This window comes from Stegostoma tigrinum, chromosome 22 (genome assembly GCF_030684315.1).
Source record: "Stegostoma tigrinum isolate sSteTig4 chromosome 22, sSteTig4.hap1, whole genome shotgun sequence".
NCBI lineage: Eukaryota > Metazoa > Chordata > Chondrichthyes > Orectolobiformes > Stegostomatidae > Stegostoma > Stegostoma tigrinum.
The window spans coordinates 2,992,501-3,017,863 of NC_081375.1; the positions used below are offsets into that span (position 1 = coordinate 2,992,501).

A 25,363-nucleotide genomic window follows, 5' to 3' on the forward strand; every position below is an offset into this window, starting at 1 on the left:
TTTGGAGTTGGGTCTGCTGTTGGGTAGGGTCTAAATGTAGTTTCGGGGGGTGAGACACTGGTCTCTGGGACAGGGAACTGGTCGTGGGGACCATAAGATGTTGGAGCAGAATTCGGCCATTCAGCCCATTGAGTCTGCTCCATCATTTGATCATGACTGATATGTTTCTGAACCTCACTCTCCTGCCTTCTCCCCGTAACCCCCTTGATCCCCCTTACTCATCAAGGACCTGTCTATCTCTGTCTGAAATACACTCAATGACTTGTCCTCCACAGCCCTCTGCAGCTTGGAGTCCCACAGGTTCCCCACCCTCTGGATGAAGAAATTCCTCCTCATCTCTGTTCTAAAGGGCCGTCCCTTCACTCTGAGGCTGTTCCCTCAGGTCCTAGCCTCTCCTGCTCGTCAAAATATCTTCCCCACGTCCACTCTACCCAGGCCCCTCAGTAATCTGAATAAAAACCGAAAGAACTGCGGAAGCGGTAAATCAGGAACAAAAACAGAAGTTGCTGGACAAGCTCAGCAGGTCTGGCACTGTCCTTGAAGAGAAATCCGAGTTAATGTTTCGGGTTCGGTGACCCTTGCTCTGAACGTTCTGAAAGGTCCCATCAGTTAATAACTTATAATAATGTTAATAACTTGCTCTAACACCATGGCTGTTATTTACACGTGGCACCTTGTCAAAGGCCTTCTGGAAATCCAAACAGATCATGTCCATTGCTGCTCCTTTGTCTAACTTGCTCGTTACCTTCAAGAAATCAGGCGAATGTGTCAGGCGTGACTTCCCCTTGACCAAACCATGCTGACTCAGCCCTGTTTTACTGTGCACTTCCAAATACTCACCAATCTCCTCCTTAACAGTGGACTCGAAAAGGGGAGGGTCTGGCCAGGGGAGAGGTGGCTGGTGTGTGCTGGTCTCTGGGAGTGGGGAAGTGTTTGTGGGGAGGTGCGAATGGTCTCAAGGGGTGGGTGTGTAGTCTCTGTGTCTCTGTCTGACTCCATCTTGTTGTTCTCTTATCCCCAGAACATCTGGGACATTCCCATGTGCTGCTGACAACATTTGATAAGGTACACCATCCAAACTGAGCTTCAGGCTCTGGCCTAGCCTTCCATAGCCATACACTGAGGGAAGCCATTCAGCCCACTGTCTAAACAGGAACAGAGTAGGCCATTCAGCCCCTCAAGCCTGCTGTGTGTCATTCCATGAGGTTTTGGCTGATGTGCGGCCTAACTCCATATGCCTTAGCCACATATCGTTTGAAAGCCTTGCTGACTAAAAATCTGTCTATCTCTGATTTAAATTTAACAATTGAGTTAACATTGTTAATGTGGACCATTCTCAGGCAGAGAGAGAAACAGAGACAGCGAGAGAAAGACTGAAACAGGTAGAGATAAAATCAGCAACTGAGATAGAACATAGCAACAGGAGCAGGCCATTCTTCCCCTCAAGCCTGCTCTACTTTCAATAAGGCCCTGACTGAACTACGGCCTAACTCCATTTGCCTGCCCTGAGCCCATATCCTTTGATAGCCTTGCTTAATAAACATTTGTCCACCTCAGATTTATTTTTAATAATTGAATTAGAATCAACTGCCATTTGAGGAAGAGAGTTCCAAACCTCCAACACTCTGCAGAGAAGTGGTTTCTAAGTCTCTCCTGAATGGCCTGGCCTTAATTCTTTGACTACGCCCCCTGGTTCTAGAATCTTTAACCAGTGGAAATAGCTCATCTTTATCTGCCCTGCCTTTCCCAGTCAATATCCAGAAAATCTTGATTAGATCACTCCTTAACATTCTCAACTCAAGAGAATAAAGGCCTTTGCCGAGAATTCCAAATGGTGGCCCTTTGGGGAAGATGTTTAGTTCAGCCTCACCCTGCCTGTGATGGTAGAATTAATTGTCTGGAGACTGTGCTCAGGCTTTATCAGAAACTTTCATTTACTGCCTTCTGGCCACCAGTAACCTCCTCAAACCTGTGTTCCTGTTTGGGATCGTTAGTGGATTAGCATTGGCTCAGTGAACAAAATGACACCCCCATTTACCTGGAACATTGTGGATCATTCAAACATTCCAGGATCAAGAAAAGTTCCCACTGGGAAGTGGGTGTGGGGGATGTGTAAGGGTAGGGGTGAGGAGTGTGGGGAGTGTGGGCATTGGGAGACTGTGGGGGTTGGGGGAGTGTGGGGGATGGGGAAGTGTGGAGGGTGGGTGTGGGTGTTGGGGAAGTATGGATGCGAGGGGAGTGTTGGTGCAGTGGGAGTGTGGGGATGGGGGGAGTGTGAGTGTGAGGGTGAGGGGCGGGTGTGGGTGGAGTGTGGAGGTGGGGATGTGTGGGTGTGGGGAAAGTATAGGTGCGGGGGGAAGTGTGGGAGTGGGGGGAGTGTGTGTGCAGGGGGAGTGTTTATGCGGTGGGAGTGTGGGGATGGGTGGAGTGTGGGTGCAGGGGAGTGTGTGGGCGGAGGGAGCGTGGGAGTGGGGGTGTATGGGGGCGGGGGAGTGTGGGGGCATGGGGAGTGTTGGTGTCAGGCGAGTGTGGGGATGGGGGGAGTGTGTGTGCAGGGGGAGTGTTTATGCGGTGGGAGTGTGGGGATGGGTGGAGTGTGGGTGCAGGGGAGTGTGTGGGCGGAGGGAGCGTGGGAGTGGGGGTGTATGGGGGCGGGGGGAGTGTGGGGGCATGGGGAGTGTTGGTGTCGGGCGAGTGTGGGGATGGGGGGAGTGTGGGTGCAGGGGGAGTGTGTGGGTGGGGGTGTGTGGGAGTGTGGGGAGCGTGGGTGCGTGGGGAGTGTAGGGGTGGGAGTCGGGGGAGTGTGGGTGCAGGGAGAATGTAGGGGTGGGGTAGTATTTGGGTGCGGGGAGTGTGGGTCCGGAGTGTATGGGTGGGGGAGTGTAGGGGTGGGGGAGTGTAGGGGTGGGGGAGTGTGGGTGCGCGGGGAGTGTAGGGGTGGGGGAGTGTAGGGGTGGGGGAGTGTGGGTGCGCGGGGAGTGTAGGGGTGGGGGAGTGTGGGTGTGGCGGGAGTGTAGGGGTGGGAGAGTGTGGGTACAGGCGTAGTGTGGGGTGGGAGAGTGTGGGTGTGGGGGGGAGTGTAGGGGTGGGGGAGTGTGGGTGTGGGGGGGAGTGTAGGGGTGGGGGAGTGTGGGTGCGCGGGGAGTGTAGGGGTGGGGGAGTGTGGGTGTTGTGGGGAGTGTAGGGGTGGGGGAGTGTGGGTACAGGCGTAGTGTGGGGTGGGAGAGTGTGGGTGTGGGGGGGAGTGTAGGGGTGGGGGAGTGTGGGTGTGGGGGCAGTGTGGGGGTGGGGGTGTATGGGGGCGGGGGGAGTGTGGGCCATGGGGAGTGTTGGTGTCGGGCGAGTGTGGGGATGGGGGGAGTGTGGATGCAGGGGGAGTGTGTGGGCGGAGGGAGTGTGGGGGCCAGTGCTCACTCTGTATTGTTCCCATTTACAGGGCGTGGATGGGAACTGCTCAGTGAAACCCCTCAAACAAAAACAGGTGGTGAGTCACCCTCGCCCCTCACCCTCACCCTCACCCTTACCCTCATCCCTCACCCTCACCCTCACACTCATCCCTCACCCTCATCCCTCACCCTCACACTCATCCCTCACCCTCACCCTCGCCCCTCACCCTCACACTCACCCACATCCCTCACCCTCACACTCATCCCTCACCCTCATCCTCACCCTCGCCCCTCACCCTCACACTCACCCTCATCCCTCACCCTCATCCCTCATCCTCACCCTCACCCCTCGCCCCTCACCCTCACACTCACCCTCATCCCTCACCCTCACACTCATCCATCACCCTCACCCCTCGCCCCTCACCCTCCCACCAAGCCCTCACCCTCATCCCTCACCCTCATCCCTCACCCTCATCCCTCACCCCTCATCCCTCACCCTCATCCCTCGCCTTCACACTCGCCCTCACCCTCCCACCAAGCCCTCACCCTCACACTCACCCCTCGCCCCTCACTCCTCACCCTTATCCCTCACCCTCATCCCTCACCCTCACACTCACGCTCACCCTCATCCCTCACCCTCACACTCACCCCTCACCCTCATCTCTCACCCTCACACTCAACCCTCAACCCTCACACTCACCCCTCACCCTCATCTCTCACCCTCACACTCACCCCTCGCCCCTCAACCCTCACCCTCATCCCTCACCCTCACACTCACCCCTCACCCTCCCACCAACCCCTCACCCTCACCCTCATGCCTCGCCCCTCACCCCTCATCCCTCATCCCTCACCCTCCTCCCAACCCCTCACCCTCATGCCTCGCCCCTCACCCCTCACCCTCATCCGTCACCCTCCTCCCAACCCGTCACCCTCACCCTCATGCCTCGCCCCTCACCCCTCTCCCTCACCCTCATCCCTCACACTCACACTCTCCCCTCACACTCACCCCTCACCGTCCCCCCAACCCCTCTCCCTCACCCTCATGCCTCACCCCTCACCACTCCCCCATCTTCTTTCGGGCAGCACTCTGTCACTTCTTGTGATTGATCTTTTGACACCTCGCCCTCTCACTTCTTATTATTGACTCATGGGATGTGGGGGCCTCCGTTAGAGCAGCATTTATAACCCGGACCCAGCCATAGAGTCTTATACAGCGCGGAAACAGACCCTTCGCTCCAACTCCCCCATGTGGATCAGGTATCCTAAAGCAATCCAGTCCCATTTGCCAGCATTTGGTCCCATATCCCTCTAAACTCTTCCTATTCATGTCCCCATCCAGATGCCTTTTAAATGTTGTAACTGTACCAGCCCCCACCCCTTCCTCTGGCAGCTCTATCCATACACGCACCACCCTCTGCGTGAAAAATATGCTCCTTAGATCGCTTCTAAAGTTTTCTCCTCTCACCTTAAACCTATGCCCCTCTAGTTTTAGAGTCCCCTACCCTGGGGAAAAGAACTTGACTATTCAACATATCAATGCCCCTCATGATTATATAAACCTCTGTAAGGTCACCCTTCACCCTCCAAGGCTCCAGGAAAAATAGCCCCAGCGTATTCAGCCTTTCCCTGTAGCTCAAACCCTCCAACCCTGGCAACATCCCTGTAAATCTTTTCTGACCCTTTCAAGTTTCACAACATCCTTCCTGTAGCAGGGAGACCAGAACTGAACACAGTATTCCAAAAGTGGCCCTAACCAATGTCTTGTACAGCCGCAACATGACCCTCCCAACTCCTGTACTCAGTGCACTGCCCAATAAAGGCAAGTGTACCGAATGAAGCAGGGGTGAGCTGCCTTCTTGAACCGCTGCAGTCCATGTGCTGTGGTTTCACCCACAATGCCCTAAGGAAGGGAATTTCAGGATTTTGAACAAGCTGCAATGGCCGTTGGTTTGGAAGGTGCTGTCTGAGGATCTTTAGTGAATTTCTGCAGTGCATCCTGTAGATAGTACACACTGCTGCTACTGAGTGTCGGTGGGTGGGGGGAGGGGGTGCATGTGGGTGTGGGGCCAGTCAAGCGGCTGCTTTGTCCTGGATGGTGTCAAGTTTCTGTGTTAATGTGTTGAGTCCAGTTGAGTTTCTGGTCCATGGTAACCCCCAGGATGTTGACAGTGGGGGAGTCAGTGATGGTAACACCATTGAATATCAAGGGGCAGTGGTTAGATTGTCTCTTGTTGGTGATAGTCATAGCCTGGCATTTGTGTGCCATTTATCTGTCACCCTCTCCCCTCTCAGCCATGATTCTGCTGAATGGTAGGACAAGCTTGAGGGGCCGAATGGCCTACTGCCATTCCTATTTCTTATGGTTTGATGGTCTCACCTTTCACCTTTCACCCTCCCACTCCATGTGGATACACACCTACTGTTTACAGATTAATTTTATTTGTTCCTGTCTCTCTCTCTTTCTCTGCCCAAGGTTGATGGGGTCATTTACCTGCTGCAGGAAATTTATGGAATTGAAAATAAATATAATGCCGTGCAGTCGAAGGTAGGAGACTGGTGAAACTACAAACTTGCACAATTACAGGGAACGTTTCCAGGGGTGGGTTACTGTGGGGGGGTGGGGAATGGTTACTGAGGGGTGTATGGGTTTACTGTGGGGTGGGGTGTTACTGTGGGGCTGTGGGTTTACTGTTGGGGTTATGGGGTTACCGTGGCAGGTGTGGGTTACTGTGGCGGGGGGGTGGGTGTACTGTGGGGTGTGGGGTTACCGTGGCAGGTGTGGGTTACTGTGGGGGGGTTGGGTGTACTGTGGGGGGGGGGTGGGTGTTCTGTGGGGTGTGGGGTTACTGTGGCGGGTGTGGGGTTACTGTGGGGGGGTGGGTGTACTGTGGGGGGCTGGGTGTACTGTGGGTGTGTGGGTGTGGGTTTACTGTGGGGGGAGTGTGAGTGTACTGTGGGGGGTCTGGGTTTACTGTGGGGAGTGGGTTTACTGTGGGGGGTGTGGGTTACTGTGGGGGGGTGGGTTTACTGTGGGGGGGTTGTGAGGTTACTGTGTTGGGGTGTGGGGTTACTGTGTGGGTGTGTGGTGTTACTGTGGGTTACTGTGGGGGGTGTGGGGGGCTGTGGGGTTACTGTGGGGGGGCTGTGGGTTGCTGTTGGGGGGCTGTGGGGTTACTGTGGGGGTGTGTGGGGTTGGGAGCAGTTTTGGGGCCAAGGGGATAATCTTTGTCCCTTGAAACTCTCCCTTGCAAACTTGGCCCCCCACGCCAGGTTCCCCTTGTCCCCCCCTCCCCGTCCTCCTCCCCCTCACGGGGGTGTATGCTGTCGGTCTCTCACTGCCCCCACTTTGGTGTTTAGGTACCTGCTGATGAGCTGAGTGATAACAGTGCGGAGTGTGTCGTTTGTCTGTCTGATGTGCGGGACACCCTCATCCTGCCCTGTCGCCACCTGTGCCTCTGTAACGCCTGCGCTGACACCCTGCGATACCAGGCCAGCAACTGCCCGATCTGCCGCCTCCGTAAGATCACCATTAACTAGTGTAACCGCTCAGTAACTAGCGTAATCACTCAGTAACCAGTTCTACCTCTCGTTTACTAGTGTAACTGCTCGGTAACCAGTTCTACCTCTCGTTTACTAGTGTAACCGCTCAGTAACCAGAATAACTGCTCAGTAACTAGTGTAACCGCTCAGTAATCAGTGCAACCGCTCAGTAACTAGTTTAAATGCTCGGTAACCTTATTATTGCTCAGTAACATGTGTAACCATTCAGTAACTAGTGTAGAGAGATAATGGGAACTGCAGATGCTGGAGATTCCAAGATAATAAAATGTGAGGCTGGATGAACATAGCAGGACAAGCAGCATCTCAGGAGCACCTGAGATGCTGCTTGGCCTGCTGTGTTCATCCAGCCTCACATTTTATTATCCAGTAACTAGTGTAACTGCTCAGTAACCAGTGTAACCACTCAGTAACCTGTGTAACTTCTCAGTATCCTACGTGACCTTTTATAACCATAAACCGTGTACTCTCTTAGTATCCATTGTGTCCCCCACTAGTTACCAATACAACCACTCAGTAACCAGTGTGCCTTTTCTCATAACTAGTGTACCCTCACTACAGTAACTAGTGTAACCCTCTGGTAACCAGTGTGCCCCACTAGTTACGAGTGTGACCAACAATACCAGTGTGCACCACTGTGCCGCTCCCCTAACCCAGCTGTTCCAGTACAGTTACACGCTGGTATCTACCCGACAATGTGGAAACTTGCCCCAGTACGCCCTGTACACAAAAAGCAGGGCAAATCCAACCCGGCTAATTAGCACCAATCCCCCCACCCCCCACACACATCAGTCTCCTCTCGACCATCAGTAAAGTGATGGAAGGTGTCAGTAACAGGGCTATCGAGCAGCACCTGCTCAGCAATAACCTGCTCAGTGACGCCCAGTTTGGGTTCTGCCAGGGCCCCTCAGCTCCTGACCTCGTTCCAGCCTCGGCTCAAACATGGACAATAGAGCTGAATCCCAGAGGTGAGGTGAGAGTGACAGACATTCACATCAAGGCTACATTCGACCGAGTGTGGCATCAAGGAGCCCTGGCAAAACTGGAATCAGTGGGTATCAGGGGGCAAACGCTCCAGTGGTTGGAGTCAAACCAGTCACATAGGAAGATGGTTGTGGTTTTTGGAGGTCAAACATCTCAGTTCCAGGACATCTCTGCAGGAGTTCCTCAGGGGACTGTCCTCGGCCCAACCATCTTCAGCTGCTTCATCAATGACCTTCCCTCCACCATAAGGTCAGAAGTGGGGATGTTCACCGATGATTGCACAAAGTTCAGCACCATTCGTGACTCCTCAGATACTGAATCAGTCCGTGTTCGAATGCAGCAAGATCTGGACAGTATCCAGGCTTGGGCTGACAAGTGGCTACTAGCAATCGCGCCACACAAATCCCAGGCAATAACCATCACCAGTAAGAGACAATCTAACCATCACCCCTTGACATTCAACAGTGTTACCATCACAGAATCTCCCACTATCAACATCCTGAGGTTATTGACCAGAAAGTCAACAGGACTCACCACATAAACACAGTAGCTACAAGAGCAGGTCAGGGGCTGGGAATACTGCGGTGAGTAACTCACCTCCTGACTCCGCAAAGCCTGTCCATGATCTACAAGGCACAGGTCAGGAGTGTGATGGAACACTCCCCACTTGCCTGGATGGGGGCAGCCCCAACAACACTCCAGAAGCTCAACATCATCCAGGACAAAGCAGCTGCTTCACTGGCCCCACATCTACAAACATCCCACTCCCTCCCCCACTGACGCTCAGTGGCAGCAGTGTGTACTGTCTACAAGATGCTCTGCAGAGATTCACCAAAGATCCTCAGGCAGCACCTTCCAAACCCACGACCCACTTCCACCCAGAAGGACAAGGGCAGCAGATACATGGGAACACCACCCCCTGCATGTTCTCTTCCGAGTCACTCACCGTCCTGACTTGGGAATATATCACTGTTCCCTCACTGTCACTGGATCCAAAATCCCGGAATTCCCTCCCTCAGTGCATCGTGGGTAAACCTACAACTGGTGGACTGCAGCAGTTTACATAGGCAGCTCATCACCACCTACTGAAGGGGCACCTAGAGATGGTTATGAATCCTAACCAGCAATGTCCCTGTCCTATGAATTAATAAAACATAAACAGTGCTCCTGTGTCAGTAACCAGTCTGTTTCTCACACAGTTTAAGGACAGTCACTATGATTATGTTCCCTGGGGCAGTGAATGTTGATGTGAGGAGGAAAATGGGGTAAAGATGGCCCTGCGTCCTTCCCAGGGTTTTGAGGCTGGGAGCAGGGCTAAAGGTGACTGATCTCTCTCTCTCTCTCTCTCTCTCTCTCTCACACACTCTGTCTCGTGCAGCATTCCGTGCTCTCCTGCAGATCCGGGCAATGAGGAAGAAACAGGATCCACTGACACCGAGTGGTTATAACCCTATCATCACATCGCAGATAGCTGAGACTGAGGATCATTCGGTGGGTAACATCCTCCTGGTCACTCCTGAGATCATCCTGGGGATGGTGTTGGGACAGGCTCCCTGTCTGTGAGCACCTGCAAGCAATAGATTAATCTGTAATGATAGGGAATTGAAATTAATGTCAATGACGAAGAATGAAAGACGAGTTAAAAAGTTATTGTTAAAATAATTATTAAAGTGTAGTCAGTGGGAGACCTGGGTATGTCTGGCCGTGTCACACAAGGACTGGCCACACTGATCAATAGAGAGCTGGAACTTTCATATCCACCATCACTGCACCCCCTCGCTTGCTCCTCACTGAAAACAAGCCTCAGCCCACACCAGTACTCCTTGGATCAATATTATTTTGCTCTTTGGGTTAAAATTGTCAACTAAATTAGTTTGTGCTAGTCTGGCATGGCACAGCATGGATTGCATTGGGTTGTGTAGAGTTGTTTTGGGTTGAGTTGCGGTTGGGTTGTGTTACGGTTTGGTTTGAGTTACGATTGGGCTGAGTTACGGTTTGATTTGAGTTACGGTTGGGTTGAGTTGCGGTTGGGTTGAGTTATGGGTTGGGTTGAGTTACGGTTGGGTTGTGTTACGGTTGGGTTGAGTTACGGTTTGGTTTGAGTTACGATTGGGTTGAGTTACGGTTTGGTTTGAGTTACAATTGGGTTGAGTTACAGTTTGGGTTGAGTTACGGTTTGGGTTGTGTTACAGTTTGGTTGAGTTATGGTTGGGTTGTGTTATGGTTGGGTTGTGTTACGGTTGGGTTGTGTTATGGTTTGGGTTGAGTTACGTTTGGGTTGTGTTACAGTTTGGTTGAGTTATGATTGGGTTGTGTTACGGTTGGATTGAGTTATGGTTTGGGTTGAGTTACAGTTTGGGTTGAGTTACGGTTTGGGTTGAGTTACGTTTTGGGTTGAGTTACGGTTGGGTTGAGTTGCGGTTTGGGTTGAGTTACGGTTTGGGTTGTGTTACGGTTTGGTTGAGCTACGGTGGTGTTGTATTGAGTTGTGTTGTATTGCTTTGTGTTGGGTCGGGCTGTGTTGGTTTGGATTTGTGTAATTTTTCTTGGTGTGCATTGAGCTGAGCTGGGTTGAGCTGAGTTGGGTTGAGCTGAGTTGGGTTGAGCTGAGCTGGGTTGAGCTGAGCTGGGTTGAGCTGAGCTGAGCTGGGTTGAGCTGAGCTGGGTTGGTTTGGATTGAGATGGATTGGTTTGGATTGAGATGGATTGGTTTGGGTTGAGATGGATTGGTTTGGGTTGAGATGGATTGGTTTGGATTGAGATGGATTGGTTTGGATTGAGATAGATTGGTTTGGGTTGAGATGGATTGGTTTGGGTTGAGATGGATTGGTTTGGGTTGAGTTGGGTTGGTTTGGATTGAGGTGGATTAGTTTGTGTTGAGATGGATTGGTTTGGGTTGAGATGGATTGGTTTGGGTTGAGATGGGTTGGTTTGGATTGAGATGGATTGGTTTGGGTTGAGATGGATTGGTTTGGGTTGAGATGGATTGGTTTGGGTTGAGATGGATTGGTTTAGGCTAAGTTGCTTTGGTTTGAATTGGATTAGTTTTAGTTGGGTTGCATTGGGTTGCGTTGAACACGGCAGCCTCACAGCGCCAGGAGCCTAGATTCAATTCCAGCCTCGGGCAACTGCCTGTGTAGAGTTTCCACGTTCTCCCCGTATCTGCATGGGTTTCCTCCAGGTGCTACAGATTGCTCCCACAGTCCAAAGGTATGCAGGTCAGGTGGATTGGCCGTGGGAAACGTAGGGTTTCAGAGATAGGTTGGGATGCTCTTTGGAGGGCAGGTGTGGACTGGATGGTCCAAATGGCCTGCTTCCATGCTATAGGGATTCCATGACTCAATGATGTCAAGCGACAACAGCCTGTTTGTCCTCACAGGCCTGCCCACCCAACACTGTCAGCTTTAAACAGCTCCTGGCCAAGAGCTCCCTCCTTCCCAACTGAGGCAGTACTGCCCTGTCCTGGGGGTGATTCGCCCACCGTGTCACATGGTAAATGCCCCGGTGTCTGATTGGTAGTAGTCATTGCTGCCTCTGATTGTGGGTGAGCTCCATGGTGATGGGTGAGTGCCACTTTACCTTGTGATGGTAATAAAATGTGAGGCTGGATGAACACAGCAGGCCAAGCAGCATCTCAGGAGCACAAAAGCTGGCGTTTCGGGCCTAGACCCTTCATCAGAGAGGGGGATGGGGAGAGTGCTCTGGAATAAATAGGGAGAGAGGGGGAGGTGGACCGAAGATGGAGAGAAAAGAAGATAGGTGGAGAGAGTATAGGTGGGGAGGTAGGGAGGGGATAGGTCAGTCCAGGGAAGACGGACAGGTCAAGGAGGTGGGATGAGGTTTGTAGGTAGATGGGGGTGCGGCTTGGGGTGGGAGGAAGGGATGGGTGAGAGGAAGAACGGGTTAGGGAGGCAGAGACAGGTTGGACTGGTTTTGGGATGCAGTGGGTGGAGGGGAAGAGCTGGGCTGGTTGTGTGGTGCAGTGGGGGGAGGGTACGAACTGGGCTGGTTTAGGGATGCAGTAGGGGAAGGGGAGATTTTGAAACTGGTGAAGTCCACATTGATACCATTGGGCTGCAGGGTTCCCAGGCGGAATATGAGTTGCTGTTCCTGCAACCTTCGGGTCGCATCATTGTGGCACTGCAGGAGGCCCATGTTGGACATGTCGTCAAAGGAATGGGAGGGGGAGTGGAAATGGTTGCGACTGGGAGGTGCAGTTGTTTATTGCGAACTGAGCGGAGGTGTTCTGCAAAGCGGTCCCCAAGCCTCCGCTTGGTTTCCCCAATGTAGAGAAAGCCACACCAGGTACAGTGGATGCAGTATACCACATTGTCAGATGTGCAGGTGAACCTCTGCTTAATATGGAAGGTCATCTTGGGGCCTGGGATGGTGTGGGGGCAAGTGTAGCTTTTCCTGCAGTTGCAGGGGAAGCCCCTCTCCCCATCCTCCTCTCTGATGAAGGGTCTGGGCCCGAAACGTCAGCTTTTGTGCTCCTGAGATGCTGCTTGGCCTGCTGTGTTCATCCAGCCCCACACTTTGTTATCGTGGATTCTCCAGCATCTGCAGTTCCCATTATCTCTTATATCTTGTGATGGTGTTGAGCCTCCCATTGTAGAGGTGACACAGGGGATCCAAGCCTCGCACTAACTCACCACCACCACCCCCCACCCTGACCTGCCAGTTATTTTCAGTGTTTTCTGTTTGGTGCCAGATTTCCAGCAGTATGTGCAGTTTTTTACTGGCTTTTCTCAGTGATAGAAAATCCAATTATCCTCCTTTCCCCAGGTTTCGGATCCCGTCCCCGTGGGCTATGAGGCTGTATCACTGCTCGAGGCTTTGAATGGACCCCTCACTCCTTCACCTTCAGCTCCTTCCATTCACCAGGTCAGAGACAGCCTCACACCCAGTCCCTTACCTACTGTTGGACCTCATGGACAAACTCTTCCTGTACACACCTTGGCTCCACTTGACAGAGTTTGTGACAACAGCAACCCAGGCTTCAAGCTGAAGAAAAGTTCTTCCAAGTAAGAAAAACTCTCGCTGCTGACAAAACCCAGCCTCATTCTCTGTCAAGCACTCCCTATATTTCTATCTCTGTCTCTTTCTCTCTCACACTGTCTCTCACTCTCACTTATCCTAACTTTCTCACTCTCTCATTCTCACTTTCTAACTCTCTCTCTGTCTCTCTCCCTCTCACTGTCTCTGTCTCACGCACTCACTTTAACTCTCTCAATCTCATTCTCACTCTGTCTCTGTCTATCTCTCCCAATATCACTCTCTCATTCCTTCTCCCTCTGTCAGCTCACTCTCACGTTCTCTCACTCTCACTCTCTCTCATTTTCACTGTTTGACTCTCACTGTCACTGTTTCTACCGCCCCCTCTCTTTCTCTATCCCTCTATCTCTCTCTCTATCCCCCTCTCTCTCTCTGCCCCCCCCACCTCTATCTCTCTCTCTCCCTCTATCTCTGTCACTTTGCTGACAGGATTCACTCTTTCCCTAAAGGTCAGTATCACAGAGGTCCTCCATTCTCCATGAGGAAGATGAGGTGAAATCGTTCAGTGATGGGGAGATAGTGTCCCCCACAAACCACGCCAATCAGGAGGTTGAGGTACAGTTCCCAAAAGCCTCTGGTAAGATCAATGCGATCCCTATATGTTTGCGGTACAGACAGGGCCAGCTGCTGATGCCATGCTCATCAACGGTACTGCCAGCTTGCTCTGGTGTAGGAGAGCAGAAACCTGCCCCTGCTCTAACTAGAAGGGACTTCTGTTGTAACAGGAACTAGTTCATTGTAGGTTTTGAGTGGGTGGGGGTGTACTGTTGCTCTGATCTCACTTATTTCACAGGATGCAACATAAAATAAAAATATATTTTCCACTTACTGACCTGGCCAGTTAAATACCTTCCTCATGTCAGGTTTAAAACTACAAAATCAATCAACCAGTTTCCTCATAAACACAGTTACACATCTATTGTCAAAACAAAACTTAATCAGTGAAAATGCTAATTTACACAATCAGGCTTTTAGAAGTATAAATGCTCATGTCAATAAAGATCCCTAACACACACTTACACACTCTCACACACACTCTCTCTCTCTCTCTCTCACACACACAGACACACACACTATCTCTCTCACACACAGACACACACACTCACACACACACTATCTCTCTCACACACACACACACACACTATCTCTCTCTCTCACACACACACACACACTATCTCTCTCTCTCACACACACACACACTCTGACACACACACAGACACATGTACAAACACTCTGACACACACACACTATCTCTCTCACACACACACACTGTCACACACACACACACTCTCTCACACACAGAGACACATGTACGAACACACACACACTCACACACACACACACACACACACATCTCTCACACACACACACACACACACACACACACACACAGAGAGACACATGTACGAACACTCTGACACACAAAACAGCAGGAAGAGAGAAAAAAATAAATTAGATTCTTTGCATAGTTTGGCTTCCTGGGAAAAAAATGGTTTGCCGATATGTCATTCTTGAAGGTATCTGATAAACTGCAGTGTGTTCTGAATTAGTTGCTGTGATGTTCTGGCAGGTTGGGTCAAGTCTCAGAAATCTAGTGGATACAGTTTGTTCAGGAACTACAATCTTGAGATATTCTTTCAATCCCTTTCAGAAGAATAGCAAGTTTCACCCTGAACTCAGCAACAGAGGTTTCTTTCCAGAAGTGAGCAGCTTGTTCTTAGCAGCCATTCCCCGAACTCTGCTGGATAAAACAAGAATGTCCTCAGGCCTGTCCCTGTTCGGAAACAGGGTCCATAGTAACACATAGAGCTTGTGTCAGCCCCATGATACTCAGGAAGGCTTGTTTTTAAAAGAAATCACCAATGTACACAGTGACCTTGCAATGATCTGGAGTAACTGTCACAGTCAGATTGTCATTTTGCTCCAGTTTATTTACATTAAAAAGCAGCTCAACACCCACCTCAAGCACATCCAGCTGAGTTATGTGACTCCCAGCCCATAGGATAGAGAGTCACTGGAGGGGGGGAGGTGTCCTTCTGGGCCCACAGCTACTCTGTCCAGGAGCCCAGGCAGCATCATCACAGTTGGGGCTGGGGGGTCGTGGCGGAAAGGTGCGCTGGGGGGGCTAATGGCATTGCTCAGTTTTAACCCTTTCAGACCCATAAACAAATTTAAACATGGGCCCCTTTAACCCCCAGTGAGCCTGAGCAAAGGATTTGTGTGTTTTGGAGAAAGTTTAGCGGTGAGTTGAAAGTGGAGTTTGTCTTGTTTCCATGCGAATATCTTGGATACGTGTTCCCTGAGCAAAACCTCTTGTCTCTCAGGATTTGAGTGCCACTCCTGAAAGTGAGAATGTGACCCTGTCATCATCTGGAGCTGTCGACCAGTCTTCAAGTACCGGCACACCGCTGTCCTCCACCATCACTTCACCCGAAGGTAATTCTTTCCTCTCTTTAATATTTCAGGGCCCACTGTAAGGCTTCAGGACCGGCACGAGGTGGGAAAGTGAGTTGTGGACATGGCATAAGGCAGTTACAGAAAGAGAGAAGTAGGTGAATGCAGAAAGACGCAGCAAATAGAGTATAATGTAGGAAAATGAGAACTTCTTGTTTTTGGCAGAGTGAATCAAACAGAAGCCGATTATTTAAGAGGTTACAGAGCTTTGGGGAGCAGAGGGATCTGGTGGTCCTCGTGTATGAATCACTGCAGGTTAGTCTACAGCTACAACAAGCAATCAGAAAAGCTAATAGACTAATGTTTTATTGTAAGGGCAATTGAATGCAAGAGTAAGGAGGTAATTCCTCAGTTATACAGGACAGTGGTAAGACCACTCATGGAGGACTGTGTACAGTACAGGTCAGTGACCTTGCAGCTGGATGTTAATGTGTTGGAAGCAGTTCCAAGAAGGTTCACTAAACTCATCCCCAGGACGAGTGGTTTGCTGCTTGAGGAAGGGTTAGGCAGACTGGGCCTGAATCTGTTAGAGTTTCAAAAAGTCACAGACAGTAGGGGGTGAGAATTGGGGATGGGGGGTTTTAAAGGTGTGGGGGTAGAGTTTGGGAATCGAGGTGGGAGTAGTGGGCGAGGGTGTATGGAGGTGGCACTGAGAGTCCCTGCCACTCATGTTTGTCCCGTTCACACATGAATACAGAATGAACTTAAAGCGGTGACCATTTCAGAGACACACCCCCACCTCCCCTAAATCCCATGTGGAAGTCTGTCCTGTGTCTCAGACGACAGCTTGTACTCACATTGACAGACTCTGAGCAACAGAACTAGATGTTTCCAATGATTCACTCCCAATATCCCACTCCCAATATCCCGCTCCCAATATCCCACTCCCAATATCACATTCAATTATCCCATTCCCAATATCCTGCTCCCAATATCCCACTCCCAATGTCCCACCCCAGTATCCCGCTCCCAATATCCAGTTCCCAATATTCCATTCCCAATATCCCGTTCCCAATATTCCACTCCCAAAGACCCGCTCCCCAATATCCCACTCCCAATATCGCACCCCCAATGTCCCATTCCAAATATTCCATTCCCAATATCCCACTCCCAATATCCCACGCCCAATGTCCAATTCCCAATTTTGCACCCCCATTATCCCACTCCCAATATCGCACCCCCAGTATCCGACTCCCAATATCCCACTCCCAAAGACCCAACCTCAATATCCCACTCCCAATATCCCACTCACAATATCCCATTCCAAATATCACACCCCCAATATCCCACCTCCAATATCAAACTCCCAATATCCAGTTCCAAATATTCCACTCCCAATATCCCACTCACAATATCCCATTCCAAATATCGCACCCCCAATATCCCACCTCCAATATCAAACTCCCAATATCCAGTTCCAAATATCCCATTCCCAATATTCTGTTACCAATATTCCACTCCCAAAGACCCGCTCCCCAGTATCCCACTCCCAATATCCCACTCCCAATGTCCCATTCCCAATATGGCATTCCCATTATCCCACTCCCAGTATCCCATTCCCAGTATTCCATTCCTAATATCCCGTTCCTGATATCCTACCCCTGATATCCGATTCCGTATATCCCGCTCCCAATATCCCACTCCCAATATCCCACCTCCAATATCCCACTCCTAAAGACCCACCCCCCAATTCCCACTCCCAGTGTCCCATTCCCAATATCCCACTCCCAGTATCCCACCCCAAATATCCCACTCCCAATATCCCATTCCCAATATACCACGCCCAGCATCCCACCCCAAATATCTCATTTCCAATATCCCACCCCCAATATGCCATTCCCAATATCCTACCCTCAATATCCCACACCCAATATACGACTCCCAATATCCATTCCCGATATCCCACCCCTGATATCTGATTCCGGAGATCCCATTCCCAATATCCCACTCCCAGCATCCCGCCCCCAATATCCTGCCCCCAATTATCCATTCCCAATATTCCGTTCCCAATATCCCATTCCCAATATCCTACCCCCAATATCCCATTCCTAATATCCCATCCCCAATATCCTGCCCTCAATATCCTGCCCCCAATTATCCATTCCCAATATCCCACTCCCAATATCCCACTCCTACTATCCCATTCCCAATATCCTGCCCCCAATATCCCGCCCCCAATTATCCATTCCCATTATTCCGTTCCCAATATCCCACCCCCATATCCCACTCCCAATATCCCACTCCCAGTATCTCATTCCCAATATCTCAGTCCCAATGATTTGCTCCCAGGCTCTTGCTGTACACAGTGACTGTGCCCCCCGCCCCAGTGTACACAGAGTACCTCCCTACAGTGTCCCTGTTCCCACCTTCAAATGGCCTGCAATGATGGGTATGTTCCTGAAATGTTTACTCAGCTCTGAGGGCTCTGATCCTGCTCTGTCCCTGCCTGTCTCTTTTGTCTCTTTCTCTTTCTCTCCATCTCACTGTCCACTGTCTCTCTCTCTCTCTGTCCATGTTCTCTCTCGCTTGCTCTGTGTCTCTCTGTGTCCGTCTCTCAGATGCCAGCAGCAGTCTGGTACAGTCAGTGATGTCAATGGCATCCTCTCAGCTCAGCACAGACACCATCTCCTCAATGTCTGGCTCCTACCAGGCCACAGGCCCCGATGACCTCTTGGACTGTGTTTCTGATGAGCGTCTGCCACTGCCAGCCACACAGGAGGAAAACGAGGAGCTCAAGGTGAGTGTGGGTCTCTGAAAAGGTCAGCATTGAACACAATCTCTACAGTGCAGAAACAGCCCATTCAGCCCATCCTGCTTCTGCTGGCTCTTCAAATAAGCCAATATTACCTCGGGCCAATCTCCAACCTTTAATTGTATCTGCATAGCCACTCGGTCTCCTCTTGAATGCTTCACTTGAATGTGCCTGCAGCAAATTACCAGGCAGAGCCTTCCACACCCTCTCCATAATTGCCCTCAAACTAGTGACTCTCTCAGGCCATTTTGGGGTCACGCGCATTGCTGTAGGTCTGGAGTCACATGTCGGCCAGTCCAGCTATGACAGCGCTTTGCTTCCTTAAAATCCCCAACGCACTTTAATAATAAACAATAACAGCAGTGAGTCTGAGCCCGATTTCATTCACTGAATTTATGTTCGAAATGTTCACTGTGGCAATTGAACCCTTGTCACCCAGGACGTTCACTCGGCCTCTGGGTCAGTATGTCAGTGACACCGTTTGCAGTGGACTGTCATTCCACTGCTGTTTCTGCCAGGTATTAGTGTGGGAGATCGCAACACTGTGCCTGTGAGGGTGTGTCAGTGCAAGACTGTGTTTGGAAGGGTGTGTGTTTGGGAGGGTGTGTGTCAGTGCGGAACTGTGTTTGGCAGGGTGTGTGTCAGTGTGGGAGTGTGTTTGGGAGGGTGTGTGTCAGTGTGGGAGTGTGTTTGGGTGGGTGTGTGTCAGTGTGGGACTGTGTTTGGGTGGGTGTGTGTCAGTGTGGGAGTGTGTTTGGGTGCGTGTGTGTCAGTGTGGGACTGTGTTTGGGTGCATGTGTGTCAGTGTGGGTGTAGGTTTGGGTGGGTGTGGGACTGTGTTTTGGTGGATGTGTGTCAATGTGGGAGTGTGGGTGGGTGTGTGTCAGTGTGGGACTGTGTTTGGGTGGGGGTGTGTCAGTGTGGGACTGTGTTTGGGTGGGTGTGTGTCAGTGTGGGTGTGTGTTTGGGTGGGTGTGTGTCAGTGTGGGACTGTGTTTGGGTGGGGGTGTGTCAGTGTGGGACTGTGTTTGGGTGGGTGTGTGTCAGTGTGGGTGTGTGTTTGGGTGGGTGTGTGTCAGTGTGGGAGTGTGTTTGGGTGGGTGTGTGTCAGTGTGGGACTGTGTTTGGGTGGGCGTGTGTAAGAGTGGGAGTGTGTTTGGGTGGGTGTGTGTCAGTGTGGGAGTGTGTTTGGGTGGGTGTGTGTCAGTGTGGGACTGTGTTTGGGTGGGTGTGTGGGAGATAGTGGGACTGTGTTTGGGTGGGTGTGTGTCAGTGTGGGACTGTGGGTGGGTGTGTGGGAGATAGTGGGAGTGTGTTTGGGTGGGTGTGTGTCAGCGTGGGTGTGTGTTTGGGTGGGTGTTTGTCAGTGTGGGAGTGAGTTTGGGTGGGTGTGTGTAAGAGTGGGAGTGTGTTTGGGTGGGTGTGTGTCAGTGTGGCACTGTCTTTGGGTGGGTGTGTGTCAGTGTGGGTGTGTGTTTGGGTGGGTGTGTGTCAGTGTGGGACTGTGTTTGGGTGGGTGTGTGTTTGGGTGGGTGTGTGTCAGTGTGGGTGTGTGTTTGGGTGGGTGTGTGTAAGAGTGGGTGTGTGTTTGGGTGGGTGTGTGTCAGTGTGGGAGTGTGTTTGGGTGGATGTGTGTAAGAGTGGGAGTGTGTTTGGGTGGGTGTTTGTCAGTGTGGGTGTGTGTTTGGGTGGGTGTGTGTAAGAGTGGGAGTGTGTTTGGGTGGGTGTGTGTCAGTGTGGGTGTGTGTTTGGGTGGGTGTGTGTAAGAGTGGGTGTGTGTTTGGGTGGGTGTGTGTCAGTGTGGGAGTGTGTTTGGGTGGGTGTGTGTCAGTGTGGGACTGTGTTTGGGTGGGTGTGTGTAAGAGTGGGAGTGTGTTTGGGTGGGTGGGTGTCAGTGTGGGTGTGTGTTTGGGTGGGTGTGTGTAAGAGTGGGAGTGTGTTTGGGTGGGTGTGTGTCAGTGTGGCACTGTCTTTGGGTGGGTGTGTGTCAGTGTGGGTGTGTGTTTGGGTGGGTGTGTGTCAGTGTGGGACTGTGTTTGGGTGGGTGTGTGTAAGAGTGGGAGTGTGTTTGGGTGGGTGTGTGTCAGTGTGGGTGTGTGTTTGGGTGGGTGTGTGTAAGAGTGGGTGTGTGTTTGGGTGGGTGTGTGTCAGTGTGGGAGTGTGTTTGGGTGGATGTGTGTAAGAGTGGGAGTGTGTTTGGGTGGGTGTTTGTCAGTGTGGGTGTGTGTTTGGGTGGGTGTGTGTAAGAGTGGGAGTGTGTTTGGGTGGGTGTGTGTCAGTGTGGGTGTGTGTTTGGGTGGGTGTGTGTAAGAGTGGGTGTGTGTTTGGGTGGGTGTGTGTCAGTGTGGGAGTGTGTTTGGGTGGGTGTGTGTCAGTGTGGGACTGTGTTTGGGTGGGTGTGTGTAAGAGTGGGAGTGTGTTTGGGTGGGTGGGTGTCAGTGTGGGTGTGTGTTTGGGTGGGTCTGTGTAAGAGTGGGAGTGTGTTTGGGTGGGTGTGTGTCAGTGTGGGTGTGTGTTTGGGTGGGTGTGTGTAAGAGTGGGAGTGTGTTTGGGTGGGTGTGTGTCAGTGTGGGACTGTGTTTGGGTGGGTGTGTGTAAGAGTGGGAATGTGTTTGGGTGGGTGTGTGTCCAGGTGGGAGTGTGTTTGGGTGGGTGTGTGTCAGTGTGGGTGTGTGTTTGGGTAGGTATGTGTCAGTGTGGGACTGTGTTTGGGTGGGTGTGTGTAAGAGTGGGAGTGTGTTTGGGTGGGTGTGTGTCAGTGTGGGTGTGTGTTTGGGTGGGTGTGTGTAAGAGTGGGAGTATGTTTGGGTGGGTGTGTGTCAGTGTGGGTGTGTGTTTGGGTAGGTGTGTGTCAGTGTGGGACTGTGTTTGGGTGGGTGTGTGGGAGATAGTGGGAGTGTGTTTGGGTGGGTGTGTGTCAGTGTGGGACTGTGTTTGGGTGGGTGTGTGTAAGAGTGGGAGTGTGTTTGGGTGGGTGTGTGTCCATGTGGGACTGTGTTTGGGTGGGTGTGTGTCAGTGTGGGACTGTGTTTGAGTGGGTGTGTGTAAGAGTGGGAGTGTGTTTGGTTGGGTGTGTGTCAGTGTGGGTGTGTGTTTGGGTGGGTGTGTGTCAGTGTGGGAGTGTGTTTGGGTGGGTGTGTGTCAGTGTGGGACTGTGTTTGGGTGGGTGTGTGTCAGTGTGGGACTGTCTTTGGGTGGCTGTGTGTCAGTGTGGGACTGTGTTTTGGTGGGTGTGTGTCAGTGTGGGAGTGTGTTTGGGTGGGTGTGTGTCAGTGTGGGTGTGTGTTTGGGTGGGTGTGTGTAAGAGTGGGTGTGTGTTTGGGTGGGTGTGTGTCAGTGTGGGAGTGTGTTTGGGTGGGTGTGTGTCAGTGTGGGAGTGTTTGGGCGGGTGTGTGTCAGTGTGGAAGTGTGTTTGGGTGGGTGTTTGTCCATGTGGGAGTGTGTTTGGGTGGGTGTGTGTCAGTGTGGGAGTGTGTTTGTGTCGGTGTGTGTCAGTGTGGGACTGTCTTTGGGTCGGTGTGTGTCAGTGTGGGACTGTGTTTGGGTGGGTGTGTGTCAGTGTGGGACTGTGTTTGGGTGGGTGTGTGTCAGTGTGGGAGTGTGTTTGAGTCGGTGTGTGTCAGTGTGGCACTGTCTTTGGGTGGGTGTGTGTTTGGGTGGGTGTGTGTAAGAGTGGGAGTGTGGGTGAGTGTTTGTCAGTGTGGGACTGTCTTTGGGAGGGTGTGTGTCAGTGTGGGTGTGTGTTTGGGTGGGTGTGTGTCAGTGTGGGACTGTGTTTGGGTGGGTGTGTGTAAGAGTGGTAGTGTGTTTGGGTGGGAGTGTGTCAGTGTGGCACTGTCTTTGGGTGGGTGTGTGTCAGTGTGGGTGTGTGTTTGGGTGGGTGTGTGTAAGAGTGGGAGTGTGTTTGGGTGGGTGTGTGTCAGTGTGGGACTGTGTTTGGGTGGGCGTGTGTAAGAGTGGCACTGTCTTTGGTTGGGTGTGTGTCAGTGTGGGTGTGTGTTTGGGTGGGTGTGAGTAAGAGTGGGAGTGTGTTTGGGTGGGTGTGTGTTTGGGTGGGTGTGTGGGAGATAGTGGGACTGTGTTTGGGAGGGTGTGTGTCAGTGTGGGAGTGTGTTTGGGAGGGTGTGCGTCAGTGTGGGAGTGTGTTTGGGTGGGTGTGTGTCAGTGTGGGACTGTGTTTGGGTGGGTGTGTGTCAGTGTGGGAGTGTGTTTGGGTGGGTGTGTGGCAGATAGTGGGAGTGTGTTTGGGTGGGTGTGTGTCAGTGTGGGAGTGTGTTTGGGTGGGTGTGTGTCAGTGTGAGAGTGTGTTTGGGTGGGTGTGTGGGAGATAGTGGGACTGTCTTTGGGTCGGTGTGTGTCAGTGTGGGACTGTGTTTGGGTGGGTGTGTGGGAGATAGTGGGAGTGTGTTTGGGTGGGTGTGTGTCAGTGTGGAAGTATGTTTGGGTGGGTGTGTGTCAGTGTGGGAGTGTGTTTGGGTGGGTGTGTGTCAGTGTGGGACTCTGTTTGGGTGGGTGTGTGTCAGTGTGGGACTGTGTTTGGGTGGGTGTGGGAGATAATGGGACTGTCTTTGGGTGGGTGTGTGTAAGAGTGGGAGTGTGTTTGGGTGTGTGTCAGTGTGGGACTGTGTTTGGGTGGGTGTGTGTAAGAGTGGGAGTGTGTTTGGGTGGGTGTGTGTAAGTGTGGGAGTGTGTTTGGGTGGGTGTGTGTCAGTGTGGGAGTGTGTTTGGGTGGGTGTGTGTCAGTGTGGGACTGTGTTTGGGTGGGTGTGTGTCAGTGTGGGACTGTGATTGGGTGGGTGTGTGGGAGATAGTGGGACTGTGTTTGGGTGGGTGTGTGTAAGAGTGGGAGTGTGTTTGTGTGGGTGTTTGTCAGTGTGGGACTGTGTTTGGGTGGGTGTGTGTAAGAGTGGGAGTGTGTTTGGGTGGGTGTGTGTCAGTGTGGGAGTGTGTTTGGGTGGGTGTGTGTCAGTGTGGGACTGTGTTTGGGTGGGTGTGTGTCAGTGTGGGAGTGTGTTTGGGTGGGTGTGTGTCAGTGTGGGAGTGTGTTTGGGTGGGTGGGTGTATGAGTGGGAGTGTGTTTGGGTGGTTGTGTGTCAGTGTGGGAGTGTGTTTGGGTGGGTGTGTGTCAGTGTGGCTGTGTGTTTGGGTGGGTGTGTCAGTGTGGGACTGTGTTTGGGTGGGTGTGTGTCAGTGTGGGTGTGTGTTTGGGTGGGTGTGTGTCAGTGTGGGAGTGTGTTTGGGTGGGTGTGTGTCAGCGTGGGTGTGTGTTTGGGTGGGTGTTTGTCAGTTTGGGAGTGAGTTTGGGTGGGTGTGTGTAAGAGTGGGAGTGTGTTTGGGTGGGTGTGTGTCAGTGTGGGACTGTGTTTGGGTGGGCGTGTGTAAGAGTGGGAGTGTGTTTGGGTGGGTGTGTGGCAGTGTGGGAGTGTGTTTGGGTGGGTTAGTGTCAGTGTGGGACTGTGTTTGGGTGGGTGTGTGGGAGATAGAGGGACTGTGTTTGGGTGGGTGTGTGTCAGTGTGGGACTGTGTTTGGGTGGGTGTGTGGGAGATAGTGGGACTGTGTTTGCGAGGGTGTGTGTCAGTGTGGGACTGTGTTTGGGTGGGTGTGTGTAAGAGTGGGAGTGTGTTTGGGTGGGTGTGTGTCAGTGTGGGACTGTGTTTGGGTGGGTGTGTGGGAGATAGTGGGACTGTGTTTGGGAGGGTGTGTGTCAGTGTGGGAGTGTGTTTGGGAGGGTGTGTGTCTGTGTGGGACTGTGTTTGGGTGGGTGTGTGTCAGTGTGGGAGTCTGTTTGGGTGGGTGTGTGGGAGATAGTGGGAGTGTGTTTGGGTGGGTGTGTGTCAGTGTGGGTGTGTGTTTGGGTGGGTGTGTGTAAGAGTGGGAGTGTGTTTGGGTGGGTGTGTGTCAGTGTGGGAGTGTGTTTGGGTGGGTGTGAGTGTGAGAGTGTGTTTGGGTGGGTGTGTGTCAGTGTGGGAGTGTGTTTCGGTGGGTGTGTGTCAGTGTGGGACTGTGTTTGGGTGGGTGTGTGTCAGTGTGGGAGTGTGTTTGGGTGGGTGTGTGTCAGTGTGGGACTGTGTTTGGGTGGGTGTGTGGGAGATAGTGGCACTGTTTTTGGGTGGGTGTGTGTCAGTGTGGGAGTGTGTTTGGGTGGGTGTGTGTCAGTGTGGGACTGTGTTTGGGTGGGTGTGTGGGAGATAGTGGCACTGTTTTTGGGTGGGTGTGTGTCAGTGTGGGAGTGTGTTTGGGTGGGTGTGTGTCAGTGTGGGACTGTGTTTGGGTGGGTGTGTGGGAGATAGTGGCACTGTGTTTGGGTGGGTGTGTGTCAGTGTGGGACTGTGTTTGGGTGGGTGTGTGTCAGTGTGGGACTGTGTTTGGGTGGGTGTGTGGGAGATAGTGGGTATCGATGAGACGGGACAGCGTTGACGGGTCTTTGCTCTGTTGGAGGTTCCTATGCTCCATATCTATTGATTGACCCTCTGAGGGAGGGACCTATCATTGCCAGAGAGTCCTTCGCGAAATCAGGCAAAGAAATCTGCCGCTAGAAATGTCGGATCCTCGGAGATACCTCGTGGAAATCACTGCACAGATCAGGTTGTTGTCAATTTGTAGATGGGATCTTCTCGTCCCTAGTTGCCCCTTGAGAAGGTGGTGGTGAGCTGCCTTCTTGAACCGCTGCAGTCCTCTTGCTGTAGGGAGACCCACAGTGCCCTTAGGGAGGGAATTCCAGGATTCCGACCCAGTGACAGTGAGGCAACGGTGATATATTCCCAAGCCCGGATGGCGAGTGGCTCGGATGGGAACTTGCAGGGGATGGTGTTCCCGTGTATCTGCTGCCCTTGTCCTTCTAGATGGAAGTGGCCATGGGTTTGGAAGGTGCTGTCTGAGGATCTTTGGTGAGTTTCTGCAGAGCATCTTGTAGATAGTACACACTGCTGCGACTGAGCGTCAAAGGTGGAGAGAGTGAGATGTTTGTGGATGTGGTCCCAGTGAAGCAGCTGCTTTGTCCTGGACGGTGTTGAGCTTCTTGAGTGTTGTTGGGGCTGTACCCATCCAGGCAAGTGGGGAGTGTTCCATCACACTCCTGACCTGTGCCTTGGAGATGGTGGACAGGCTTTATAAACTGTGTACGTTTTTGCTGATTGTGTGAACTCGCTCAGACTTTGCAGACCCTGAGGTGGG

The 25,363-nt window shown here is 52.0% G+C and overlaps 1 protein-coding gene across 2 annotated transcripts in view; it reads left to right on the plus strand.

Moving 5' to 3' along the window:
* The window catches only part of rnf157 (ring finger protein 157), a 72,048-nt gene that overhangs the window by 31,068 nt on the left and 15,617 nt on the right, over positions 1-25,363 (plus strand). The window contains exons 7-15 of one of the 2 annotated variants that reach the window (XM_059653568.1): positions 1,022-1,065; positions 3,437-3,484; positions 5,860-5,931; positions 6,744-6,903; positions 9,307-9,419; positions 12,714-12,952; positions 13,433-13,538; positions 15,308-15,419; positions 17,996-18,174. In XM_059653568.1, the coding sequence (XP_059509551.1) occupies positions 1,022-1,065; positions 3,437-3,484; positions 5,860-5,931; positions 6,744-6,903; positions 9,307-9,419; positions 12,714-12,952; positions 13,433-13,538; positions 15,308-15,419; positions 17,996-18,174 (1,073 nt within the window). The remainder of the gene's footprint in view (positions 1-1,021; positions 1,066-3,436; positions 3,485-5,859; positions 5,932-6,743; positions 6,904-9,306; positions 9,420-12,713; positions 12,953-13,432; positions 13,539-15,307; positions 15,420-17,995; positions 18,175-25,363) is intronic. The other variant, XM_059653569.1, reaches the window with a different exon arrangement.